Consider the following 24,685-nt stretch of genomic DNA (forward strand, 5'->3'; position numbering starts at 1 on the left):
TATCTCGAACGATATCAAGTTGGCCGAATAGACAATGGACTGTAACGGCGTGCAGTCTACGAATGATGTGTTGAGACGATTACACGTCTTGTTCAGAAGATGTCTTAACTTTCAGTCGATCTCTCCTCATCTTCGATCTCACAATTTACTGACAGACCACGAGTGGCAAGTTATCTCTGATAAAGGCAGCTGCGAAGATCAAGTAGATCAACTACTTAAGTACTTGCCACAAAAAGGAGGAAGCTGTTTACACGCACTGATTGAATGTCTCCAGTCGTCACTAGATCATGCTGGCCACCAAGATATTCTTGTTGAGTTGCAGAAACAACCTGAGCTACGAGTAAAGGTGAGAATTAGTGCATATAGCTAATTTCCAGAGCTCTCAACCTGTCAGTTACCTTAGAGTGATGACTGAATTTAAAATGAGTGAGATATAAGTATGTAGGAGTGAGACATTCTGGTGAACATCCAACAGTGTACAAAACATACTTAGCTAAGGGGTCTGGTGGCCATGTACCCTGGGAAAATTTTGAAAAATAGCTAGACTATACAGATTTGAGAGCATCTTAAAATATTATTATTAATGTAATTGATAAAGCAGTAAAAACAACTCACTTGCATGGTACAACTATACTATTTAGCTACAGTATGTAACATAGTCTACTGAGTTATTGTTTGCTACTGTGAGCTTTATTGTATTCAACACACAAAGAAAACACCATAGCAGTGCACAAAGGCCACTGTGAAAGGGGAGTAACTTGTACTGAGCTAACCAGATATTACAAGGAAACAACCACTGTGAATAATATTGGTGCTATTCACTATAGGAAGACTTAAAGATAAAAATTAAATTTGCTGCTCCATATGAACAGCATCACAGTGCAGCTGCACGTGTATTTGCATGTGATACAAGCGAGCCAGCACCGTTCACTACGAAATCTCAAGTACGAAAGTATACGGCTCGCTGTCACGGGGGTACAAAGATTGTAAGAGGCTCGGATTGTAAGTTAATAGAGAGCTAGCATATAGTTTGGTAGCCAGTGTTAGCTATAAGTATTTTGTTTTGTGCTTTTGTTTGCACGTACGTACTGTTGCATCTCTTAATTATTTATTTATTTTATTAAGGCTTTACAGCACAAGTGCTGAAAGTCTGTAGGATACCTGGTCCTACAGCCTGTTTAAAGTATCAGTTGTTGTTTCAACAATTGCACTTGCAGAGTATGTATTATTATGTAGAAACTTGAGACCTTAGAGTTTAGCATCTATACTTGGGAAGCTATACTATTAACACACCGTCAGAATCTTCAAACCTAAGCCTCTTCTGTGTGACAGTCCAATTGCATTGATATATCTAATGTAATGAGCAGGAACTGGCCAACAATGGAGCTGGGGATGGATTTTAAGGTCATAGTTAGATCGGGTTTATACTGATGGGATCACACATGTCACAACACTGACAAAACTCACACACACGCACGCACGCACACACACACACACACTACACTGTAAGCACCCATGCACATGCACGCACACACGCACACCACTCCTATAAATCAAATTTAATAAGGATACTTAGTATGCATGGTCATTTTAAGAAGTGACAATGGTTCTATATTATGTTTGAACACATGCAGCTCCTGCCTAGGCGCAGTAAATGAGCCATCAGCACATGCACGCAATGTATAGAGAGAAATCTAGTATATATTCATTACTGCGTGAGGACAATACAATTTTTATGTGTTTTGAGTAGAAACCACTTGAGCAGATTTATTGCCTCTCCCATGCATTCCACGTAATTAGTGAAAGAGGAAGTCCATTTGGTGCAGTGGCAAATATGCACCTAACAGTTCAGCAGTAAACATCTGGCACTGCTCTTAGCGATAATATAGAAAGTTGATCTCATGTCAAAATCAGACCAAGCATAGTTGATGCTTGTTTCTTTATACGGAATGCAAAATTGTATACTATGCCATCTACATCACAAAACCCTCACTAACCTCCAGTTATGTCAGCCACACATGCAACACAATACTTTGTTAGATTACTTGGTAGCTATTAGCATGAAGTATAGCTACTGTAAGTACTTTGATATTTTCTATGAGATCATGAGATGATTGATGATTTGTGACCAACCTGCAGAGATTTCAATGCTTCAGAGCATATTATCAACTATATACAGGGCTATAGCACTTTCATATCAAAATCTTTCAAATTATAAAAAATGGAGGGATATACTGGGATGGCTTTCATCGCTATTGGGGAGAGCAATGCAACATGAATTGGGAAACCTGAAAATCATGTGATAATATCAGGTGGTGTATATAGAACAGACGATTGCTCTTGTAGTCAATAGTCAACAAACTCCCAAGCTGGTGAAGCCACAACTTAATCATTGTTGTCAGGAGTCTATAACTATACAGCATTAACTAGCTACCATACAGCAGGCCAGTTTGAAGGATAAAATTCTCAAGGATTGTCACCATCCAAAATTTTGTCACCATCTTCAGTAACTTATAATTTTGATTGAGTTGCAAAAAATTTCATGGATAGCAGTTTATCTGCAAAAATTGCAAAAATATTACCCCCTCAGCTATATATGTGAAATGAGTTAAGAGCTTAAAAGTTCATTTATTTTGGGTGAGTAAATGTTCAGGCCTGTTACAGGCCTGTCCACATTTCAAATCCCACAATAAAACATGACACTTCAACATTCCAGCACCCCACCAGAAGGTAGTGAAGTATACAGCTGACCTTCATACAATATGTTTGTTGATTTAGTCACCACAGGAACCAGGAAACACAACCAGTACCTTTTGCTATATGAGAATCATATAATATCAGCAGATTTTTGGTAGTCTTCCTTTCTGTGTGTTTTTCCTTCCTGTGTGTCTTATTTTATTTCACTGCCTTATGTTCAGAAGATAGCCCACCATACTGTAGCAGGTTCATCAACTATAATGAATTCTGAATATATAAAGTTCAATAATGTGGTCTAGTCAGTACTCTGAACAAAATTGTAAATTAATAATCTGCACGCACACACACACACAGAGAATATCAAACACTGCTCACAGTACATAAAAATAAGCCTGTGGAGTTCTATGGATTTAAATCAGTGCTATGGTTGGAAGCTCCCCCCTGAACACATTCTGGTATGATGAGGCAAAAATCAAACATTGGCATTAAGCGTTGTACCAACACCTAAATAAGCTACAAATGTCCATATGCTGCTCTACTGAAAAAAATAGTTCTGAGAGTAACCTTTAAGTCAAATAATGGAAATCTATACATAACTACACTATAATGTGGATGCTTAAGCATGCATAGCAAGGTGACTAGGGAGAATTAGATGATTAGTAGAACATGCATGCAAGTTGCAACCCCCCACACGACCATGATAAAAATGTGCCATTAATTACATATAATCTTAGGTATTTACAGGTCTATATACTCCTTATCTGGGTGCTTGTTTCAACTCGTGTTAGTTTTGGTAACGATGTGAATAATTTCTGCATACTTCCTTATTCTGTCTAGTCTACTTGTTAGACTTGTGTTAGTTTTGTCACATACTCAACAGAATAACCATTAGCTAAGCATCATCTAACATATCTATACTACGCTTCTTACTTATCTTTTACCACATGCAAACTGCTGTTGTTGCTGCCTAGTATTTCATCGGTTTCTTCCACTTCTAACTCTGTGCATGTCACAATGCCATTTTCGTATTAGATTATGTGAATTCATGACAAGGCAGAGTTTAGACAGCTGTAACTGTTTACCATGGATTATCTGTTGTCACAATGTTTAACTATCAAGCATTATCCATCATACAACGTAGGCATACAGTGAACGGGGCAGCAGTGAAAAAAAGCTATTAATGTCTGTGACAATTGATTAAGCCACTCATAAAATCCTATTTAAGTGGCTGAGTATAGGAATTGTCTTAAATGATAGTGACAAGCTTAATTATTGGCTTTCAAGGACATTGATAATACTGGAAGTGGGATATAAAAAACACTTTACATTCATTCCAATGTATGGAGAAACCCAAGCCAATTTCTATTACAAGGTCATAGAAAAAATTTGGTTGCTGTATAATTAATGTGGAATAAATATTTACGTATGTGTGCTATTGTTTGTATAGGAAGATTTTATACAAGCAGTTGGTACAATTAATAGCATGTACTTTGATCTGATAAAAACAATAGATCAATTGGAATCAAGGCTTGAAGAAATAAATGAACAAATCAAAAGGAAAAATCAAGAAAATGAGTCATTAAAAAAGGAGCTTGATGAGTTGAAGCAGTCACAGGTGGACCATGATAGCTACATTAAGAAATTGGAAGATCAGCTGTCAGCTAAAGATGCTCAAATTCAGTGTTTAGCTGAGCAGTTTGATTTGCGAGGTTCTATCAGTGATAGTAGTTGTGATACACCAACTGAGACTAGTACCCCAATAAAGGAATCAAATCCTGTATTTGAAAATTTTCAGAATGGAGGAGCCCGAGTTACAAGCCCTGATGCCTCCTATTATTCAGACTCTCCGTGTCTATCACGAAAAAGAAGTAGTTCTGATGTTACACAATTAATACAGGTTGTGCTCCATGTTATATTGTACTATGAATAACAGTGTGTGGTGCGAAGTACTAAACTTTATACTATCTTCCATTACCTATGTAAATTCCTGTATTATATTTTTACATATTTAATGCATCAACTCGTGTGACTGTTCTATTAGACTTTCACTATTGCAAACAATCTCTACTGATAAATCTCTTTTCTAGCATCCACCAGGAGCACAGAATAGCACAATTGAAAACAAGCTGAAACGTTATCAGAGAAGCATGAGAACATATCACAAGAAATTTCACAAGTTAAGGAGTGCAAAAGCAATGCTAGTCAAGACAAAAGAAGAACTGGAGAATGAGTTGTTTCACTTGAAGGATGAACTGGATGCTGCATCATTTGCAAGACATGGAAGTGTTCATCAGAATTTCTACCAAGAATCAACAGAAGCAGAAGTGAGTGTTAACATGCAAGTTGCCTATGTACCTATGCACGGGTATATCTATCTTACACATTCAAGTGTCACTTAGCAGCCATTTCAATCATAGTGGCAATGTCAAGTGAAAATATTGCTATGGTATGCTTACTGATGTTTCTGATAGATTGTAGAAACTGTAGAAGCATGATTAATACTGTCACAGATCAATCATGTATGTCAAGACCAGATATAAAATCTATAAACAGTTTTAAAATGGCTAAACAAGTTGACTGGTTTTAGAATTGGTCAAGCATGTATAACTTACACCTACATAGGCTCCAATATGATGTAAAATAGCCATGTAGACTTTATGCATAGTTTCTCAACTAGCTGTACCAGCTATATTCAGTACCTCATTACTTCAATGAAATTTCTTCAACATCCATACAAGCAACCCAAATCTAGCAATAATAAATCAAAGTTGAATGCTACAGTCTAGTAGCTAAACATTACACCTTGTGTCACGTACATACATGCATGAAACTGACTCTCTTAAATGTTGACACTTGAATTTCAAGATGGACTGACCTCTGTTGACCAAATTAGTCAAATTTCAAAATCGGGTCATAACTGAACCATTGTGACCCAGACAATTGACCATGTGTGTAAAAAAACTTGCCTAATCTCAAAATTGTGACTCAAGAGTGCATGGACAGGTGCAGATGATATGGCAGGTTAAGTTTACCATACACAGGTGTATATACAATAATTATTGTACTCTGTTATAGCCACTTTTGCAAGATCCTTTTGAAGAGGCTTTTGAGAGAAAAAGCTCAACCTCCAGTCGATCACGAATAGGAACTTTTGCTTCTTACTTCACTCCTAAGGTGTCTACTAAATTTTGTTACCAATTTGTGTGTTATTCATTACACACATAGAAGAGCAGTGCAGTTAAAAAGACAAGCAAAAGCGGTAGTGCTACATCATTTGAGCGTGAAGCAACAGAAGTATTCACGCCTAACAAGGTTAGTCATTGTTAATGTCAGTAAGCACATTCGTAATATGTAAAGAGCAACAGATGATAGATGGTAGAATTTAAAATTTGTGTTATCATTACCTCACTTCATATGTTTTTAAGCACGTCCTCGTTTATGACGTGCTGCCATTTTGGCCTAGATTAGCTGAAAAGCTAAAAGCTAAAGCCCTTTGATCATGGCTATGCCCTTAATTGATCATGAGGTAATGTACCATAAAAGGGGAAAGGAAGTTTCGCGGTTAAGGTTTACCAAGACTATTTGTGGTAAAACTTTCGCTGTTGTCAACTGGAATAAAATTATAGGCACTTATATGGTATCAAAACTGCTACTAGTTCTAGACTAGAATAAAGCACATGCTCCAGTGCACATGCTGTTGCCGCTAAAAGTTGAGCTCCGCCAGACTAGCTGTTTCTTGTGTATAAACTACTGTTACTCCTAACAGTGATGGCTGCATCAAGTCCTTCCTCGCTGACAATTGATAGCTCCGTACATGGTTACCATGTATATTGCTCGATATGGGAACCAGTAATAGGAGAAGAGCTGCAATGTGAGAGGGAGCCTGAAAACATACACGACATATATGCTGTAAGCATTGTGAAACGAAGACAAAATCGTTGGCCATGTACCTCGAACCATATCAAGACCATGTTCAGTATTTATTCGCTTCGGTGGAGTGATCAAGTGCACCATAACTGGAAATCGTAGACATTGCAGCTGTGCGGATATAAAACTGGGTGGGATGGAGATTCCCTGCACTCTTTGCTTCATTGGAGATAAAAGTTGGATAAGAAAGCTGTCTGGTTTATTCCAATCCAAAAGGTGTATTGCCTCTGCCAGTGAAGACTCAAAGGGCTGTCCTGTTGTAAAACTTGAAGCCATTGAGTACACACCTTCCAGCAAAACACTACCAGTAGTGGACCTCTCTGCCACAGCTAGTTGCAGCATTGATGGAGTGGAGGATGACATGTGGGTTAAATGCAATAGACACAATCTAAAGACTGCTGACAAGGAGATTATTGAGACCGGCTTGAAATTAACAGACAAACATATCCAGTATGCACAATACCTAATAAAGAAACAATTTAAAACCATCGGTGGTCTCTATTTCAAAATCAATTAAGACAAAACCTACCAAATAATTCCATACAAATCATATACAGCAGTACCAGTGGATTGTAGTGTCAAACATCGAATGCAAAAGGGGAGTGGTGAACATCTATGATTCTTTGTTCGCATCCATAGATGAGGAAACTCCGGGTACCATAAAAAATTATTTTGGTGATCGAAGTGCTAAATACAAAATTCAATGCAACATGGCTAAAGTGCAAAAACAAACAGGGTCAACAGATTGAGGAGTTTTTGCTGTCGCTTTTCTTACATCTCTTGTGTACCACCAGGATCCTGCACAAGTCCAATATTGTCAAGATCAATTGAGAGACCATCTGTGTAGTTGTTTCATCAAGGAAAACGTGTGCCCTTTCCTTTAGTTTAATACTTGAACATAAATATTATATTCATTGCATACTAATGCATAGCTAGGTCAATAAATTTAATTGAGAAGCCACTTAATGTTGTGCCCTTCCCTACCAAGGATTGGATAATAATAATTATTGTGCATAATGAATGTTTTATCTTAATGATGTATAGCTATAAAGCAAACATCAAGCATTTACTAGACCCAGCTATATGTGCAATGTTTGAGTTAAACGCTAGCCATACCATCACTGCTTCACCACAATTCCTGCTGCTTGGAATCCATTAGTAATGATGGTGGGGTTGGCAATTATGTGAACAACTGCTTTTTCCATCCATTTTTCCCCAAGTGATTTCATTTCCTTTAGAGGAAAGGCAGTTATGGGTTTCACAGAACCACCTGACCCTTTTTGATCAATAATTTGGTCAGAGTATATACCACTCTTGAAAACATTGTTTTATGATATCCTTCACAGATTAGTTTACACTCAGGTCTAATGGTTGCAATTCTCCAGTGCAATTAGCTGGCACATACACGACATCTATGCCATGGTGATCCAATAGGTTTACCACGTCACTTGTGCAGTGAGCCCTAAACTCATCTATGATACATAAGGCTCTCTGAGATGAAGGCAATTCAATTCATCTTTCTTTCTTTGGACGTAAGGGACAATAACTTTCTCGATGTACAATATCACTGTCTCTTCGTTGCACCAATGGTTTGCTGTAAATGTGATATGCCATGAATCAGGAAATTTGTAGGTTGGCAAACAAGCATGGGTTGTGCCTTTATAAGCCAGCTGTGACGGTAGGTTCTCCAGTCATTGTAGCAAACACTGCTGTTATTTTGACGTTTATCATCAAGCCCAGCTAGCTTTACTCTCTTTGTGCCTTTTTTCTCCACGGTCCAATCTGGCACAGGAACATACTTTATTGCTGTTTGGTCCCAATTGAAAATTAGGCTCTCTGGTATGTCTTCTAAAGTGGTAAATGCTTCAATGTCAAACAAGAAATTGTTCTCTATTTCTTCAACTGAAATTTTTGCCTTTGTGGTAGCCTTCCTCTTCACAAAACCCATCCTGTCCAATGGGCTTTGGGCCCAATCATTAGTCAATGCTACAGTGTCCCCCATTCTGTGCCAGCAGATTGCTGTCTTTCCTGCGAATAATCCCAAGAGCTTCTGCTATAGCGACATCTGTCGTGACCGCACCTCCTCCTTTACGTGTGGCCAGCAAATAAGATTTGACTTGTTTGTCTAAATCTGCACCTAGGTTAAGAGGTCTTCCCATTTTAGTGGAGGGAAGTGTTTTTACATATAAATCCTCACCATTCTCCTTTTTTCTGCCCAATTCTTCAAGATAATATGTTTTCCACCCACGTACCATGCTTTCTTTTAAAGCATTCTTAGGATAGTCTGGTGCAAAATGAACCAGGGCTGAAATGATGCCATGCTCAGCTGCATATTTCACGATAATTGCCTTCTTATCATCAGGTATCCTTAAATATGGCTTACGTTTTCCTGTCACTTGGAGTGCTTTTGAAACTTCCTCATTGGCTTCTCGGATAGAAGAAGATGGTATCTCTTTACTTAGCAGGCCATTGTCATCAGGCAAAACCACAGGTGTAGACAATTCCAGTGTGGAAGTCCTTGCCTGTTTCCAGCAATGCCATTACACAGAAATATAGCTAAAAGACTAATTTCAATTTTGCAGGGAAACTTTCATAGTTTGCTTTGAAACCGCAAAAACCGTGAAACTTTCACCCAGCGAAACTTTCCCCATTTAAGGTGTGCTGTGATGAGACTCATGAGAGAAGCAGCGCAAAACACATTATTGCAGATCTCAATTTTATCATAATTATTATGGTTTATGAAATTGAAATCAGTAGTAGCAGTAAGGCCCAGACAAAGAGATAATCAGGGGGGGTGAGGTACCTCTATCAGCCTCTCATTTTTTTATTCTCAGGTTCAACGTATGTAGCAATATCACTGAGTCACTAAAGTGTTGAGATCGCTAGGAGAAATTTTATATTAAATGGCCAACTCTCACCAAATGCTTTTGAAATGATATGTAGACAGCACATACAAGAGGGGCTTTCAAGGGTATCGGGAAACCTGTTTCAGGATTTATATGTTCACAGCAGGAACTGAATACATATCACAGTGCTGCCAAACAGCACAAAAGTAGTGAGTAGCGATGTGCAGTGCTGCACTAAATTTACAGGAACATACGACTTATGTTATTCTTCAGGGAAGGATCAAAAGATGACAGACCCTCTTTTGATCTTTTTAGGCCCTCTTAGAAGCAAAGAAAACCAAATAATTTAATAAAAACAATCAAAGCATACTCTAATAGAGCATTCACATTAATATCCATGTATTAATAGATTTAGTAAAGTGATATGAAAACTCTATTGTTGTTGCTGATCAAGTTTCAGGGTTTTTTTTATTTTCATTGAGGAGAGAATAGTTCCAGACCAGATGTAACATTGTAAATGTATGTCATGTGTAACTGGGCTTATTACTAGTCTGCAGTTTCATGGCCATGGGGATAGATAGGCATCTGGTGTTTATACCAATTGGGTGTACAAGATGTATCCTTATATTAATGTTAGGTAGAAATCAGTGATTGTTTATGTCATTTCATTTTTGTCAGTGCATGTTTGTATATGTAGTCTCACTTAGAAAAGTTATACAAACATCTTGATTATCCAAACACTTGGTTATCTAAACAGTGTAAATGACTGCTCCATTAGACTTAGATGTATGTTCTATTAGAGTATCTGAACTGGGCTCTGTATAGAAATTAATTATCCAAACTTTTTGATTACTTTTTGAACACGTCTTGGTTCCAAGGCGGTAGGGAGCACTGTACATAGTAATGATTAGGGTATCTCAGGAGCCAGGGGCTATGCCCACAGACTTTTACATCTGGGAAATCCCTTTCTGGCTCGGCTCAGTGCTATTCAGCAATTCAAATACATTTCAGAACTGCTAAAATTACAGCAAGGTCACAAACTCATCGGAAAAGCAGTATTTGCAAACTTGCATTTAACCAGAACATTAATGTATTAATTCTGTTAATATACATAGAGTTATCTCTTATATAGGTGTCTGATTCATCTCCGGAAAATGCTAGTGAGCCACTTTACCAAGGATGGCTACTCAAAGAAGGTGCACCACATTATTTTGCATGAAGGTGATGGTACGCATGTTTATATGTGTATAATTGGATCACCACAAATGATTTTATTAGCACTCCACATAGACCAAATCTACTACCATCATCGGGATAGAAAATAAAATAAATATTATAGCTATTATTTATATAGATAATTTTAGATTGAGTACAAAATTCTAAGTCCCAGCTGTTGTGGTTCTGTGGCACATGCCTAGACTGCATGCCCTACCAGTTTAACAGTTTATCGTCAGTACGGCTATAGTCTCTACATCATGGATTTTAACATGTTGTAGGGAGGATCATACATGGGTCTGGGATTTTTCTACATTAATTTTATAGCTTTTTTTATTGAGATATTCACTTTTGAATGCAAGCAGTAAATGTTAGAAGAGAAGGTTCCAGATCCAGGATGGTGTGGCTCTTTTGGCACATGCATGTTGCTGGAGGCTTCATCAGCATTCCACAGAGTTGTAGTGACAAGATCCTGACTCCCTTTATTCACAGTGTTTAGCCCTCTCACATGTAGTGCTTAGTGTCTAGCCTTCTCACTTATGATGACATTGTATAGTGCTATACTTTGGTCAAATTCTGGAGCTATATCACACGCTTAAAATTTTGGCAAAGGTGCAGCATTTTTGGCCCCGCCCCTGGAAATTAGGTAAAAACAAGTCCCACAAGTCAGTTTATGGCTGACTTTGGGGGTATTTAAAATATTAGGTGGTCCTCTTATCTACAGGCACAATGGAAGACCAGAAGTTACAATAGTATTGACATTGTTTGACCATCTGTTACTTATTTTCTAATTGAGCGCACATGACAGCAGCAGTTTGGTGGTGAAGGGTTTTGGAGTTAGGTATGCAGGTCCATGATTCAAACTATAGATTACTTTTATTCAGCATGTTTTGATAGGCGGTGACTGTTCTATTAGAGTATTCTGATCCAACTTGACAAGAAACCTGAGATGTAAGACTTGATAACCACGTTCTTTATATAGTAGCCAGCTAACAGTTACATCCAACAGATAAAACAATGCTTGTATGTGTCTGAATATGCAATTCATCTTGCTAGCTAGAATCCTATATTTTCAAAAATTTGATATCGTTTTGTGCTATGTAATTAAAAGATATCTTTATACATAATTATGTAGGTGGTCAGAAAAAATACTGGAGGAAAAGATGGTGTGTGTTATCATCTCATTTCTTTTTTTACTTTGAAGCAAAAGATGTAAGTACATGTGTATGTTATGAATAGTAATTTGAATTTGAACTGACTTAATGACCATTAACAGTTTAAATGTATAGGAACTCTATAGGCTTTGCCTTGTGTATCCTAAACTGACAATGATATAACAAGTACTATAGGTAACTTGAGTAGAGATCGTAGAGAAAAAAAGTGATGTCACCTACACCTGTAGCTGTGGTAGTGCACATTTAATTCCTACTTTGGTCTTATAACTTGTAGGCCTGTGTCTAATTTGCCAAAATAATAGGCTAGAGTGTTATGCTAGCATATTAGGTGGGTATTTCAAACTATCTACTTGAAAATAGGCCAATACTCCCTAACACAATCAGTGGAGATGCAATAAATGCATTGTACACAGAGCATAGGCAATGGAGACGGGGGGGGAGGGGGCCAGGGGGGCCATGGCCCCCCACTTTTATGGAACACTGTTAGCAAGGAAAGATCGAGATACTCTAATAGAGCAGTCACAGTATTCAGAGAAGCAATGTAGCAAGTTACTTAGCTATGTATGTGTAGTTATATAATCGGTGGAGAGCAGCTATTGTCAGCAGGCTGTGACCTTTTTTTTTTTCAATTTATAGCTGGCCTGGCCTCCTCACTCTTTGGCCTGCTCCACCGCCCCCTGACACAGAGCACTCAAATGCATTGTACAAAGCCCCTTAGGTTAATACTTTCTAATAGAACAGTCACTTTGTAGTGAAATACCTTAATAGAGCATTTATTGATTTAAAATGTTTGAAAGAAATGTTGTTAACATAGGAACATAGTGCAAGCATAGTGGGAACACTAGCTGAAGAACATAATAGGTGAAAATTTTGGGAAAGGTATAGCCATGACTGAAGTAGAGATTAAATGTATGCTAGCTTAGTTGCAGGTTTACAGCATAATGGCTACTTCACTCAGTAATCAGTAATCAGGGTGCATGTTCAGATGTGAAATAGTTTTATGACATGTTTGGCACCATTCATTCCTTTATATATGTGGGTGGTATAGTTCACCAGTCACTATTGTGTTATGAAAAATGTAAGGAAAAAATTGAAAATTTAAACTAGAGCAGAGATTATAAAAAAGAAATAAAGCTAATGAAAAACATATGTTCCGCCAAGTACACACTGCTACTAAGAACATTACAAGAGGTGCCTCTTGTAGTCACTTTGGAAGTCACCATTTATTGTACACTAGGAAGCCATCACATGCTACTCATAAATCAACACCTATGTGATAGCAGGAGCTTATAAGTACTTTCTCTACTGCTAGTACTTATGACCTCCTGCTACTAAGCTCTTGGCTCACTAGCTCCTACCATCAGGCGAGTCACAGTCACTGGCTTTTTGCACCTTCAGTGCTTATAATCTCGTGAAGTAGCATTACGTTGCATAGTGAGACCACATAGTGCTTATTAATTAGAATTAAAAGCACCCGCTCCAAAATTTAAGCAGTGGTTTGGCCACATGAAACTAGGTAGTGGAGAAAGAAATGGGACAAAGGTAAGTTTGCAATGCATTCAGTATAGCTACTGCAGAAGACAACAAGGTACATCTCAGACCTAAGCAGCATCATACAGTGAAGAAAGCCCATAGCATAAACCATGATTGATGGATATGCCAGCTTGGATCAGTTAGTCAGTTAGTCAGAAGAAAGTTTAGAAACTTGGATGGATTTGAGGCTGCTCTGGAGACATTTATGTGCTTGACTATAGCAAACTAGTACTGCAATACTATCAGGAAGGAAAAGTGAAACTGGTTTTAGGGTGAAATTTTTGGGTACCCAAACTTTCATGATCTCTGCTATAGTGATACTGCTTGTTTTAGAGTAGAATGGAATACTTTCTGTCCTTACCATATTAGCTTAATCGGTAATCTGTTTTAAAATATCACAGGATCCTGCAATGGAAAAAAGGCCAGTAGGAATTCTACCAATTACACCAGAAATGGAAGTCAGTGAATGTGCTAGAGATGTAAGTCCACACATGTACAGCAATCTCACAAGTGTATAAAGTATATTTCATAATCTTTATGCTGTTTATTCATAGCAAGTTAATTAGAGATACCGTATTTACTCGATTTGTGCCCCAGGGGTACTATTATTTTTTTGCCCAAAAATAAGGATAAAATCCTTCGAATAGTGTCACACTGCGGTATTATTCGAGGGTGCGCTACTAATATTTTAAACCTACCACTACTATAGCTATTCTACATTATAGTTTTATAAAACAATAACAACATATTGCTACTTACTTTTCACTCAAGCACAACCATGTCATGCCTTGTGCTATGTGGTCAATTTACTAACTAATATCCAGAATTTCAATTATGTGACAGCCTTTTAAGTTTTGCCAGGACAATTCCTTCAAGATGGAGATTAATACTAAAGGTATGAGAGCACTAGTAAAGAGTAATTACAAAAGTATAGTGCGGTACTATTCGAGGATGTAGTACAATTAAAATTATTTTCAGAAACAAGGATAAAGACCATTGAGTAGTACCGCACTGCGAGGGTGTGGCACAAATTGAATAAATACGGTACTAATGTTCCATTCAAGAATTTTTTCCACATGAGCAGAACTTGAAACTGATATTTCATAAATTTTGTCTTTGCATTTTAGCGAAATATCTACCCTCAGAAGTATTTTACAGTATATGCATACATATAGCTATAATATTTGTAGCAAGTGAAAATATCTTATAGGCTTACAATTGGGACAGACCTTGTCCCCTGGGCACAATCAGCTGGTGCTGTCTGCCCAGTATAATAATAATAATAATAATAATCAAGGAATTAGGTATTGTTCCATACTTATTGGCGTGATATAAGGCATTTGAAAAAATTAAAAGTGCTGTTCACATGTAAAACTCTATACACAGATTTTTGCTATTGTATGTAGTACATTACACAGTTACTGTTATTTATGTAAAAGTGTCAGGCCAACACTTCACCATGTAGCTACCATACTATATACAATATCTACACTGGGAAGCCATAGCTACATATTTACCATAGGCTATTGTTATATTAATTATATCTGCACAATTGCAATGCTATATGTTATAGTTAAAGCACCGCCACACCTGTGTACGGCAAATACGACATGAGGGTGTGTGTCAAAAGGCTAAAACAATACAAGGCAAAACCGAGTGCTGTATTTACCTCAAGACACCCCCCTGAGTGCTGTATTTTTCTTACAGGTGGTGCTGTAAGTGTTATATTGTACTTCCTGGTCATCTGGCTTGGAGCGATTTTCTCTAGTATTTAGACCACTGCAATTTTCAGTGATCAGGATATCAGTAAGTGTTTATATAATTTATTTCTAGTTGTAGAACGAACTAATAGGATTAGTTTAGCAATTTACAATGTCACGCACGTGATCAATCGTGCTCTCTTAGCACCACTGAAGTTGTTTTGACTGATCAATATCATTAAAACAATTTCAAGTATTGTGAGCAACTCCAAAGGAAAGGCGAGCCTGGTACACTTGCTCCCTGTGCACTCCCTGGATTCGCCCCTGTTTAATCCCTACTTGAGTCAATGCCTACACTTTGTAGTTATGTGAATAAAATAGGAACTAAATGTCCACTAGTATAGCTGCATGCAGGTCAGTGTTACTTGTTTCATTGCTTTTTATTTCTATATAATTATGATCCTTACTCAAATATAAAACTTTTACACTTGTATCAAGACTCACGGTAGTGAGTCGCGCGGCCAAGAAACTACAAAGCGCACGCCCAATTAAAAGACGCGCGGCCACTACTGTGAGTTATTCACATGTAGGGCCGGTTTCGCAATATTAGTCCTAAATTACGCAACATCTCTCAATAGATTTGTATTGCGTTACGTGATAAAAAATCTTTAGGAGTCGTTATCATTTTCATAGTTTTCTTGCAACCTCGCTAAAATAAAAAAGTAACCATCGCAAAATAAAAAATAGGCGTATTTCACTTTATTTCTCTACCTTATGTTACAACTACTGCCACGTTATACCAGTCAACCAGTCAACATAGCCGTGTTTGTATAGTCCATCTAGCACTGACATTATCCAATCCTGGTTTGCCTATACGCGTATTTTCTTCAATCAACCTCTAATCCCTACAATAACTTTTAAAGACACGACGTGGACACAAACTCTAATGCCTGATAAACAAGTTGTGACAGCGTGCTGAACCGTAAGTTCCCTAGGGATGGCGTTTTAAGCAGAAATCTTTTAAATTCCATGTAGTACCACACCCCATGCGAGCGTTTATAAATCGCCAGTTGTCTTAGAACAAAATCACTAGCGAAGGTGCTTTACGCATACTCTTCAATTCTCTATTTACATGTAATTTTTAATAGATTAACCACAAAGGCCGATAAGGTGAATACAAAAGGTAACAAGCCTTTAGGGGTTACCACCTCTATGTAGTGTGTACCATGTAGCTTGTGTTGTGGCTTTCATTAAGTATTATGCACACACAAATGGTGCAACAAAATTTTGTAATGGATTGCTCGAATGTGGTTGGTGGTGTTGTGGTTCGAATGTGGTTCGTGGTTTGCCAGTGACCATGTATGAGTTGGGGTTGGTCCACACAACTTACACAATATTCAAATTTCATGATGGCCATGATAATTTCTTGCCATATGGTAAACATACAACAATGTGTAACAACGTTAATTAACATCACATCAAGACTTGACTAAAAATAGTTCCAACAATAGTGATGATTTCTTGTATGTCAGCATGACGATACTGAGACCTGTAAAAGAATAAGCAGGCACTGAAGTTAACCTTAAATTAAACACTCATGCAACTGACCTGGAACATCGGTCGCAACACCAAAAACACTTGTTTCGATATCTGATGACACAATCCAGCAGGCACTGAATTAAAAGAGAATGTACAAAAAATCAATATGCCGGGCTGTGTCAATAATAGCATGGATAATCAAAATGAACAAAAATTATATCCCAGGCTAAGTGAATGAATAACATAACTGTTGGGTAAGCATGTTAAACCAGAACATTAGGACATTAGTCAAACCAGAACATTAGGACATTAGTCAAACCAGAACATTAGGACATTAGTCAAACAAAAGTACGCTATCACAACTTGGTCATAATACAATGTTTGTACCACTGGACTTCACACTGGTTGCCCAAAAATTGTGCCATTCCAGGACAACAGCATAATATTATGAAACAAATAGTTACTACAACACAGAAGGCTTACTGTTGCACTGTCTACACTGATATACCATAATTTAAAAACATAACAGGTGGGCATTAAATACAATACACTTAATATCTGGGTACTAGGAAAAAATCACTAACATCACAACATGTAAACTGACCTGGAAATTAACACCCTTGATGCCACTACAGTCTACACTGGATACTTGTTCGAACCCATCAACACTATGCCTGATACATCTGAGTAGACTGACCTGCAAATTCACATCACTAGTATACAGTGATAATTGATAACTGCAAAAACAACAATTGCAATAATACAATTCTTCTGTACGTCAACTGACCTGAAATTCATGACACTCAATACCGAGACCTGTAAAAGAATAAGCAGGCACTGAAGTCAACCTTAAGTTAAACACACATGCAAACTGACCTGGAACATCGGTCGCAACACCAAAGACATCTGTTTCGATATCTGACGAAACAATCCAGCAGGCACTGAATTAAAAAGAGAATGTGCAAAAAATCAATATGCCAGGCTGTACCAATAAAGGATGAATAATCAAAATGAACTAAAAATATATATCCCATATGCAGGTTAAGTGAGTAACATAACTGTTGGGTAAGCATGTAAACCAGAACATTTGGTCATTAGTCAAACAAAAGTACGCTATCACAAACTGGTCACTGATAATTGATAACTACAAAAAGAACAATTGCAATAATACAATTCCTCTGAATGTCAACTGACCTGAAATTCATGACACCTGTATCTTTGTTCCTGCATGGTCTCAACTTACATATGTACCATGATCACATTCAACTGCTAGTGGATAAACCAGTATGACCAGATGGCCTGCAAAAACCAACAAGCAGGTGTTAAATACAATACACATACCTAAAGCCTGGAATATGAAAAATATTATATAAGCATTATTCCACACTGATATAGTAATAGATTATAAGATGTTGTGGGATGTTGTGGAACTTGCCTAAACGTGTAAACTTGAACATGAGGACAACTGCATAATCTGGACACTTGGAATTGTCCAATACCTGATGAACCGCAAGTAGGTACTAATGACATTCACTTCAACATTTTATCCCAGCTGGGTGAATCTCTTGTAACTGAGTAAACAGGTGTTTATTTTCCACCTGCAACCAAAGTTCTACATTTCTGTGGTTGGGTGTACATAAACTGACCAGGAAAATCAGTATGCCATAGGGGTATGGAAATGGTTCCTTTCCTTCTGTTGTGACATTACTTACAGCTGACTGGTAAATGATCATCGATGTCCCCATGGACCCCAACAATGAGTATACCAATAACTTCACAAGTTGGAATGAATTTCCTTTCAACATCTGGTGGACAGGTCCAAAAATCCTATCGCACAAACACGTTGAATCAGTGTGTGGCGATGTGACACGTTGCACAAACTTCACTCCTCGTTTCGTTAGCATTCAAGACCGGCATATATCATAGAGTCCCTCAGTATTCTTGCCGGACTCTTACTTTTTCAAGCGTTGCTCAAGCGATGTAGTTTCTCACGAGGGGCTCGAGTTTCTCAGTAAAGTCGAGCCGATTAAAGTACGCCTCACCATCCAGTTACATTCTTAAACCATTCAATTTAAAACCACGTATCATGAGTGTCCGCTTAAGGTAATTAGGGACTTTCCACGAGATTTCCCCTAAATAGATCACATGTTAGTTGTCAATCTGGTGGATTCTGGTGGTATACATGGTTCAACAATGCGGTAAGTGTAGTATAAGCTGTTAATGAATAATTGTTTGTGCACTGCTAAACTAAGTTATTTTTGTGTGATAAGCATGCTTGAGGAAGGGTCTGGGGGACGAAACTAATATTTTGACAGCAGTTGATGGACAGCAGTTGATGATGGCCAGGCAAAGAACTGCGAGAAGAACTACTATGATAGTATGATAGTAGGGAAAAATTCCCACTATAGCTCTGCCTAGGGGCATTAACTAGCATTATCTACAGCTACTGTATTATGTTGCTGATATGTACATTCAGGCCAAGAATAAAGGTGAAAGTGGTAGTAAGGCTCAATCCTATTATTCTGCTGAACAGGCAAGGGAGTCTGGGACTCTGGGGACATGTTCCCTCAGGAAAGTACAAGTACTACAACTTTTTTGTTTTAATTGCTTCATCAAGTATAAAAATTTCAGTCAAAAGGTGATGATCGAGCTCTGGTCTTATGCACTGGTTGGAGTGGTTGTATCGATACTGCACTGTGACATCCTTGAGGGGTTAGTGCTGGCATTGTCCATGGCAATACTATTCCATCTCCCCGAGTCTTGATGATTGAGTCCTCCATTCCTTTCTCTGCTGCTCCAATCCTGAAGTTGTGACCACAGTCAAAAGGTGACGATCGAGGCTCTGGTCTTGCATCTATACTGTACTGCAACACCCTTGAGGGGTTAGTACCAGCATTGTCCATCGCAATACTGTTCCATCTCCCATATACAAGTCTTGATGGTTGAGTCCTCTATTCCTTTCTCTGCTGCTCTAATCCTGAAGTTGTGACCAAAATATTAAAAAATGGTTATAACATGATAAATGATTATGATGATAACAATTACAAATGTATTTATAGCTGTGTAGCAACTGTGAACTAATTAGGCACTTGCAAGTTTAATTAGGTGTCTGAAGCATTTAACATGCACAGATATGAGATATATTCAGGACGTGCAGGCAGTAAAGATAAATTTACTCTAATAGAACAGTCATACTACACCGTAAATTCATACTTCCGAATTTACAGTGTTATGAAACAATCATTATTATGTATGGATTTTACTGACTCTCCAAGATAATATTCTGCATTAATGTTAATTGCTCATTTCCAAAAAATTAGCTTTTAAACCAAATGTAGAGTCTATCACTGACAAAAATGAGTGATATCCACCCCAAAAACACCTTTGCTGTAAAAAAGGCGCGCCCAAGAAACTACAAGTACCTGGAACCCAATGTAAAAAAGAAAAAGAAAAATCAGCTTAGCTGAAGTGAAAAGTAACTGGTAACTTAAAGAGCTGATATCTGAAGCGGCCAAGAATACAATTACTAAAGTTTAATCCATGCAAGAACACCTTGACTATAAAACAGGTGTATACATGAAAGTAACTGGCAACTGAAATGGCTGATATCTGAAGCGGCCAAGAATGAATGGTCATATACAACTAATCCAAAAATTTAACACTGAACCTTTATAATTCAGCTGTGTTCTATATTCACTCTTGCTGCATCGTAAAGTAATTTCTTTTAACTCTAATTGGCTGGTAATTTGGCCGCCTTTTTTAATAGTCAGTATAATAGAGCAAAAAAAGGCGGCCAAATTACCAGCCAATTAGAGTTAAAAGAAATTACTTTACGATGCAGCAAGAGTGAATATAGAACACAGCTGAATTATAAAGGTTCAGTGTTAAATTTTTGGATTAGTTGTATATGACCATTCATTCTTGGCCGCTTCAGATATCAGCCATTTCAGTTGCCAGTTACTTTCATGTATACACCTGTTTTATAGCCAAGGTGTTCTTGCATGGATTAAACTTTAGTAATTGTATTCTTGGCCGCTTCAGATATCAGCTCTTTAAGTTACCAGTTACTTTTCACTTCAGCTAAGCTGATTTTTCTTTTTCTTTTTTACATTGGGTTCCAGGTACTTGTAGTTTCTTGGGCGCGCCTTTTTTACAGCGAAGGTGTTTCTGGGGTGGATAGATATATACTGCTACAGCAGTTCATTAACAACAGCAATCTGCTCACGTACGTACTTCCATATATACAATCAGTTTTGTATCTAACTTGTAAACACTTAGCCTTTGGGCTTAGTTACAACTTAGTTACAATCATCACATTACAGTGTATTTTTTCATATTACTGCTAGTAACATGATGTGGTTTTGATGCAGGACTTGTTTGAAATAGCTGATAAAACAGGAGGCTATATGAAGTCATGTAAACTTGATAAGGGCAAAGGAGGTTATGTTCAAGGTAATTCATATAATTTTAGTGTACCAGCCAATATGTATGCCACTATATAGCTGTTTGACCAACTGGCACAAAAGGATTATCCTGTAGCCCAAGTCTTTAAAATAATTAAAACTACAGACTAATTAAAATGCACTGTTACTAGTAAACATAAAAAGTTTATTTTATTTCATCATGTCCTATATTCCCCTTTGAAACTTGCATATACATGCCCACATACAGTGCTCCCTCAATTATTCCAACCTCATTTGGTTATCTGGACAGTAGAAATGACTACTCTATTAGAGTATTTTGTCTAAGTGTATGTTCTATTAGAGTATTTGAACAGGGTTCTGTATATAAACCAGCTATCAAAAAATTTAAAATTCAAAAGGAATTAGGGATCAATATAATGCACATGCTATAAAAAGTAAGGAAACAAAATTAAAATGTTACAGCTGAAGTGAGAATGATCCTCGCAAAAAAAAAGTAAGGAAACAAGTCTAACAAGATTAGACGGCTACTTGCTAAAATGAGACACGTTTTAATGCCTTCTTTTGGCTAACATCTTGAAATGGGACTAGCTATATCAAAAGTAGGCATTAGAGAATAGCTGTGCAGAGAGTGTAGCATGAAGCCACAAAACTTACATGAAGGACCCAGAGAAGAGTCATGCTAACAGTGCGGCATGGAGCCGGGAGAATTGCATGAAGGACCCAGAGAAGAGTCGTGCTGACATTGCACTATTCTAGTGTTGGCATTCTTATGAAATGTTGTGATCGTGTAAAATAGCTAGCAAGCTAGGCATAAAAAATGAACAAACTAGCTATTAAAAAATTATAAAAGTAGGGATGTATAGATATAAAGCACATTCTTGTTTTAGCAAGTAGCTATAGCTTGTTGGACCTGTTTCCTTTTTGTTGCATGGATCATTCTCATTTCAGCTGTAACTTTTTGAGCCCTTTTTATAAACACATTTTAACTCTTCTTGATATTTTTTCTTGTCGTCCACTATCTCAGCATAGTACGTTTTGTTGTAGCATTTTCCTTTGCTCCTGTCAGAGAGCTACCTCACAAAAAAATTAACCATAATAAAATGACTACACAACGTTAAGACAATGACTCTTTGAATATACACCTGTACACTCTCATTTTACTATATATGGTTGACGTGTTAGTGTGCAAAAATCATGTCTGCAGATATGCCTGCTGCAACTATCAATTATCTTTCGGAAAAGGCCAATGAATGATGAAAGTGAACGACATGGTGCAGTGAACAAAATGTAATCAAAACAACAGATTCATGAATCTGCCATCATTACCTTGGCAGCCTGAAATTCTGGAGCTGTACACCTAGCGCTACCAGGTCTTATGGCAGGCAGGCAGACAAATGAAATGCTGGTGAATTTCAAATTTTTAAAACTTCACTGTACATAGAAACAGTTAACTTTTCACTATGTTTATCTGGGGTGCAGCATCATTACAGCTGTACTAATGCATTCCAGGTGGTTTGTTCTGGAAAATGTATTGCAAGGCCAGCTTTTAAACTGCAAAAAAATGAAGCCATATGATTTCTTACCGATCCATATTTATTAAGGCTTTGATTATCCAAACTTTTGATCATCTAAACATTTCTTGGTCCCAAGGGGTCAGATAATCGAGGGAGCACTGTAACTACAACTATTTACTATACACAGTACAGATTCCAGTAAACACATGACATCTGAATAAGTGTCTATCTGACTAGTCTGAGATAGCACAGTGGAACCTTTCTATTCTGGACACCTTGAGCCCATGCTAAACTCTTGATTAGAGAGGAGTCAAAAGCTCAGTATTCTAAGTTTGTGTATGTTGATACAAATGGGACCATAACATCTTTTAATAGGCAGTAGGACCAGGTGTCCTACAGACCTTCAGCGCTTGTGCTGTAAAAAATAAATTAAAAAGTGCCATGATTATTAAGGTGTCTGACTCCACATTCCAAATGTCCTAACTTCTTGATGTGGTTTCCTGTATGAACTGTTCCTTGTGTATGTACGTTCTTATACATGTTTACTTTTTATCTCTGGCAGGACATCATGCAGTTTACAAGTTTCAAGCCAATACTAATAGCGAAAAGGAGAGATGGGTTGCATCCTTTAAAAAAGTACTTGAAAACCTGAAATAACAGAATGTTTGACATTTGTATATATTTCAAACCTGTTATTCATGTGAATGTTTGTTTTGGTATTTTAACTAGTATATATAGGATGTCTCATATAGGTCACTGCTAATGAAGATTGAATTTATACAGCAGGCTTCAAATTCTGCTATCATTTCTTGAATTCATAATTATTTAAATTCTGCTTTCTATACTTAATCACTGGATATACCCATGTCGATATCAGTGTCTATATAATTGTAAAATGTCATTACTTATATTGACTGGTAATTGTACAAACATTTAATGAGGTTTGCACATTGCACGATCTGATCATAAATGCTCCTGTGCTAGATATTCAATACAATGCTATTTAGTTTATCCACGTGCAGTCATCTGTTGTTGAAGTACATGCATACATCAATTAATGAAACTTTTGCAAAACTGCACAATACAATTTTTGTATATTGTAATTTGCAGAAAACATTATTAGTTATATATCTCACGATTACATTTCACAAAGCTATTATTACTTGCAAAATTTGCAAATGTTTTGTCTCTTAAAAATTTCCAGCTTTGGTATAGTTTGGATGCTTTGATCAAATGGTAGTGGAAGTATTTAGATATAGTTAATTTACTCATAGAATCCCAGTTATGTTGTGAATGCCAACTATTCTAATGCTAACAGTAAATAATTACGGCTATTATATACATGGCCAGCTATTTTGTTATAGACATAAGGTAATGAATAGTAAATATAGGGACAGTTAATATATGACCAAAATATATCGTCTTAATAGGCCATGTGGTACATGTTTATATGTCATGTTATAGACTGAATTAGAGATTAAATGTCCACTAGTATATCTGTAGGTCCTCCTTTGTTTGTCTACTTTTAAACATGCATGATCCTTATAATCAAGCTTATTTCTACTTATCACATATACATTAATAGTTAAACCCCACCATGATTGTGTTCACCTGACCCAAGGCAAAGCCGAGGCTGAGGTGTTGATAACAGGTATCCTATGAGTGCAGGTGTGGTTTAACTGGCTTCTATCCCACGCTATGAAACACCTGACTTCATAAACAATGTGACAATTGCTAAATTGAGGTGTTGATAATGTGTTATGACATGCCTTCTATCTCACACTTTGAAGCCTGAGCTGTGCTTGCAACTATATATGATATAGCTTCATGTTTTCTTTGATCCAACTGAATGTGTAAATCAGTCCTATTTAGTCTGACTTACTGGGGTTTAACTTCTATTCCTGGGGTTTAACTACCATATCCTCCTACTTTTTTACTTTGATGTAGTGCTTCAGGGGATAGAAAATCCAATAATTATTCTTAATTATGTAGCAATTGTAAATTAAATGTCATTCCGGTCTGTCTAAGGTTGGGTGATAAGCCGATGTCTGTTGGTAAAGCATTTCAGAGTGTGATAAACATGATAGTTTTTGTATTTCTATCTGATGGTACTGT

At 37.2% G+C, this 24,685-nt stretch overlaps 2 protein-coding genes across 11 annotated transcripts; one reads left to right on the forward strand and one right to left on the reverse strand.

Moving 5' to 3' along the window:
* The first annotated feature begins 7 nt into the window (after positions 1–7).
* On the forward strand, positions 8–23,295 carry LOC136258741 (myosin-2 heavy chain, non muscle-like). Of its 2 annotated transcripts, XM_066052095.1 has the most exons (10): positions 8–346; positions 4,145–4,594; positions 4,785–5,021; positions 5,773–5,871; positions 5,923–6,009; positions 10,603–10,666; positions 11,821–11,897; positions 13,795–13,872; positions 21,003–21,084; positions 23,133–23,295. In XM_066052095.1, the coding sequence occupies exons 1-10, from the start codon at positions 35–37 to the stop codon at positions 23,225–23,227; spliced, it is 1,581 nt and encodes a 526-aa protein (XP_065908167.1). In that variant the 5' UTR covers positions 8–34; the 3' UTR covers positions 23,228–23,295. The 2 variants fall into 2 exon arrangements, 1 of the variants encoding a protein (XP_065908167.1); XR_010702956.1 differs by lacking the exons at positions 21,003–21,084; positions 23,133–23,295 and having other exon boundaries at positions 10,603–10,691; positions 13,795–13,851.
* Positions 16,490–18,796, reverse strand: LOC136258026 (uncharacterized). 9 transcript variants are annotated; one of them, XR_010702521.1, is made up of 8 exons: positions 18,279–18,796; positions 18,068–18,230; positions 17,827–17,931; positions 17,509–17,776; positions 17,420–17,448; positions 17,237–17,329; positions 16,702–16,766; positions 16,490–16,642 (listed from the first exon to the last, which is right to left on the reverse strand). XR_010702521.1 is itself a non-coding variant. In XM_066051325.1 (8 exons), the coding sequence occupies exons 3-8, from the start codon at positions 17,835–17,837 to the stop codon at positions 16,567–16,569; spliced, it is 339 nt and encodes a 112-aa protein (XP_065907397.1). In that variant the 5' UTR covers positions 17,838–17,931; positions 18,132–18,230; positions 18,279–18,795; the 3' UTR covers positions 16,490–16,566. The 9 variants fall into 9 exon arrangements, 7 of the variants coding, with proteins under 7 accessions (XP_065907397.1, XP_065907395.1, XP_065907400.1 ...); XR_010702520.1 differs by having other exon boundaries at positions 17,237–17,369; positions 18,132–18,230; positions 18,279–18,795; XM_066051325.1 differs by having other exon boundaries at positions 17,509–17,573; positions 18,132–18,230; positions 18,279–18,795.
* Positions 23,296–24,685: the final 1,390 nt, after the last annotated feature.

This window comes from Dysidea avara, chromosome 6 (assembly GCF_963678975.1).
Source record: "Dysidea avara chromosome 6, odDysAvar1.4, whole genome shotgun sequence".
Lineage (NCBI taxonomy): Eukaryota > Metazoa > Porifera > Demospongiae > Dictyoceratida > Dysideidae > Dysidea > Dysidea avara.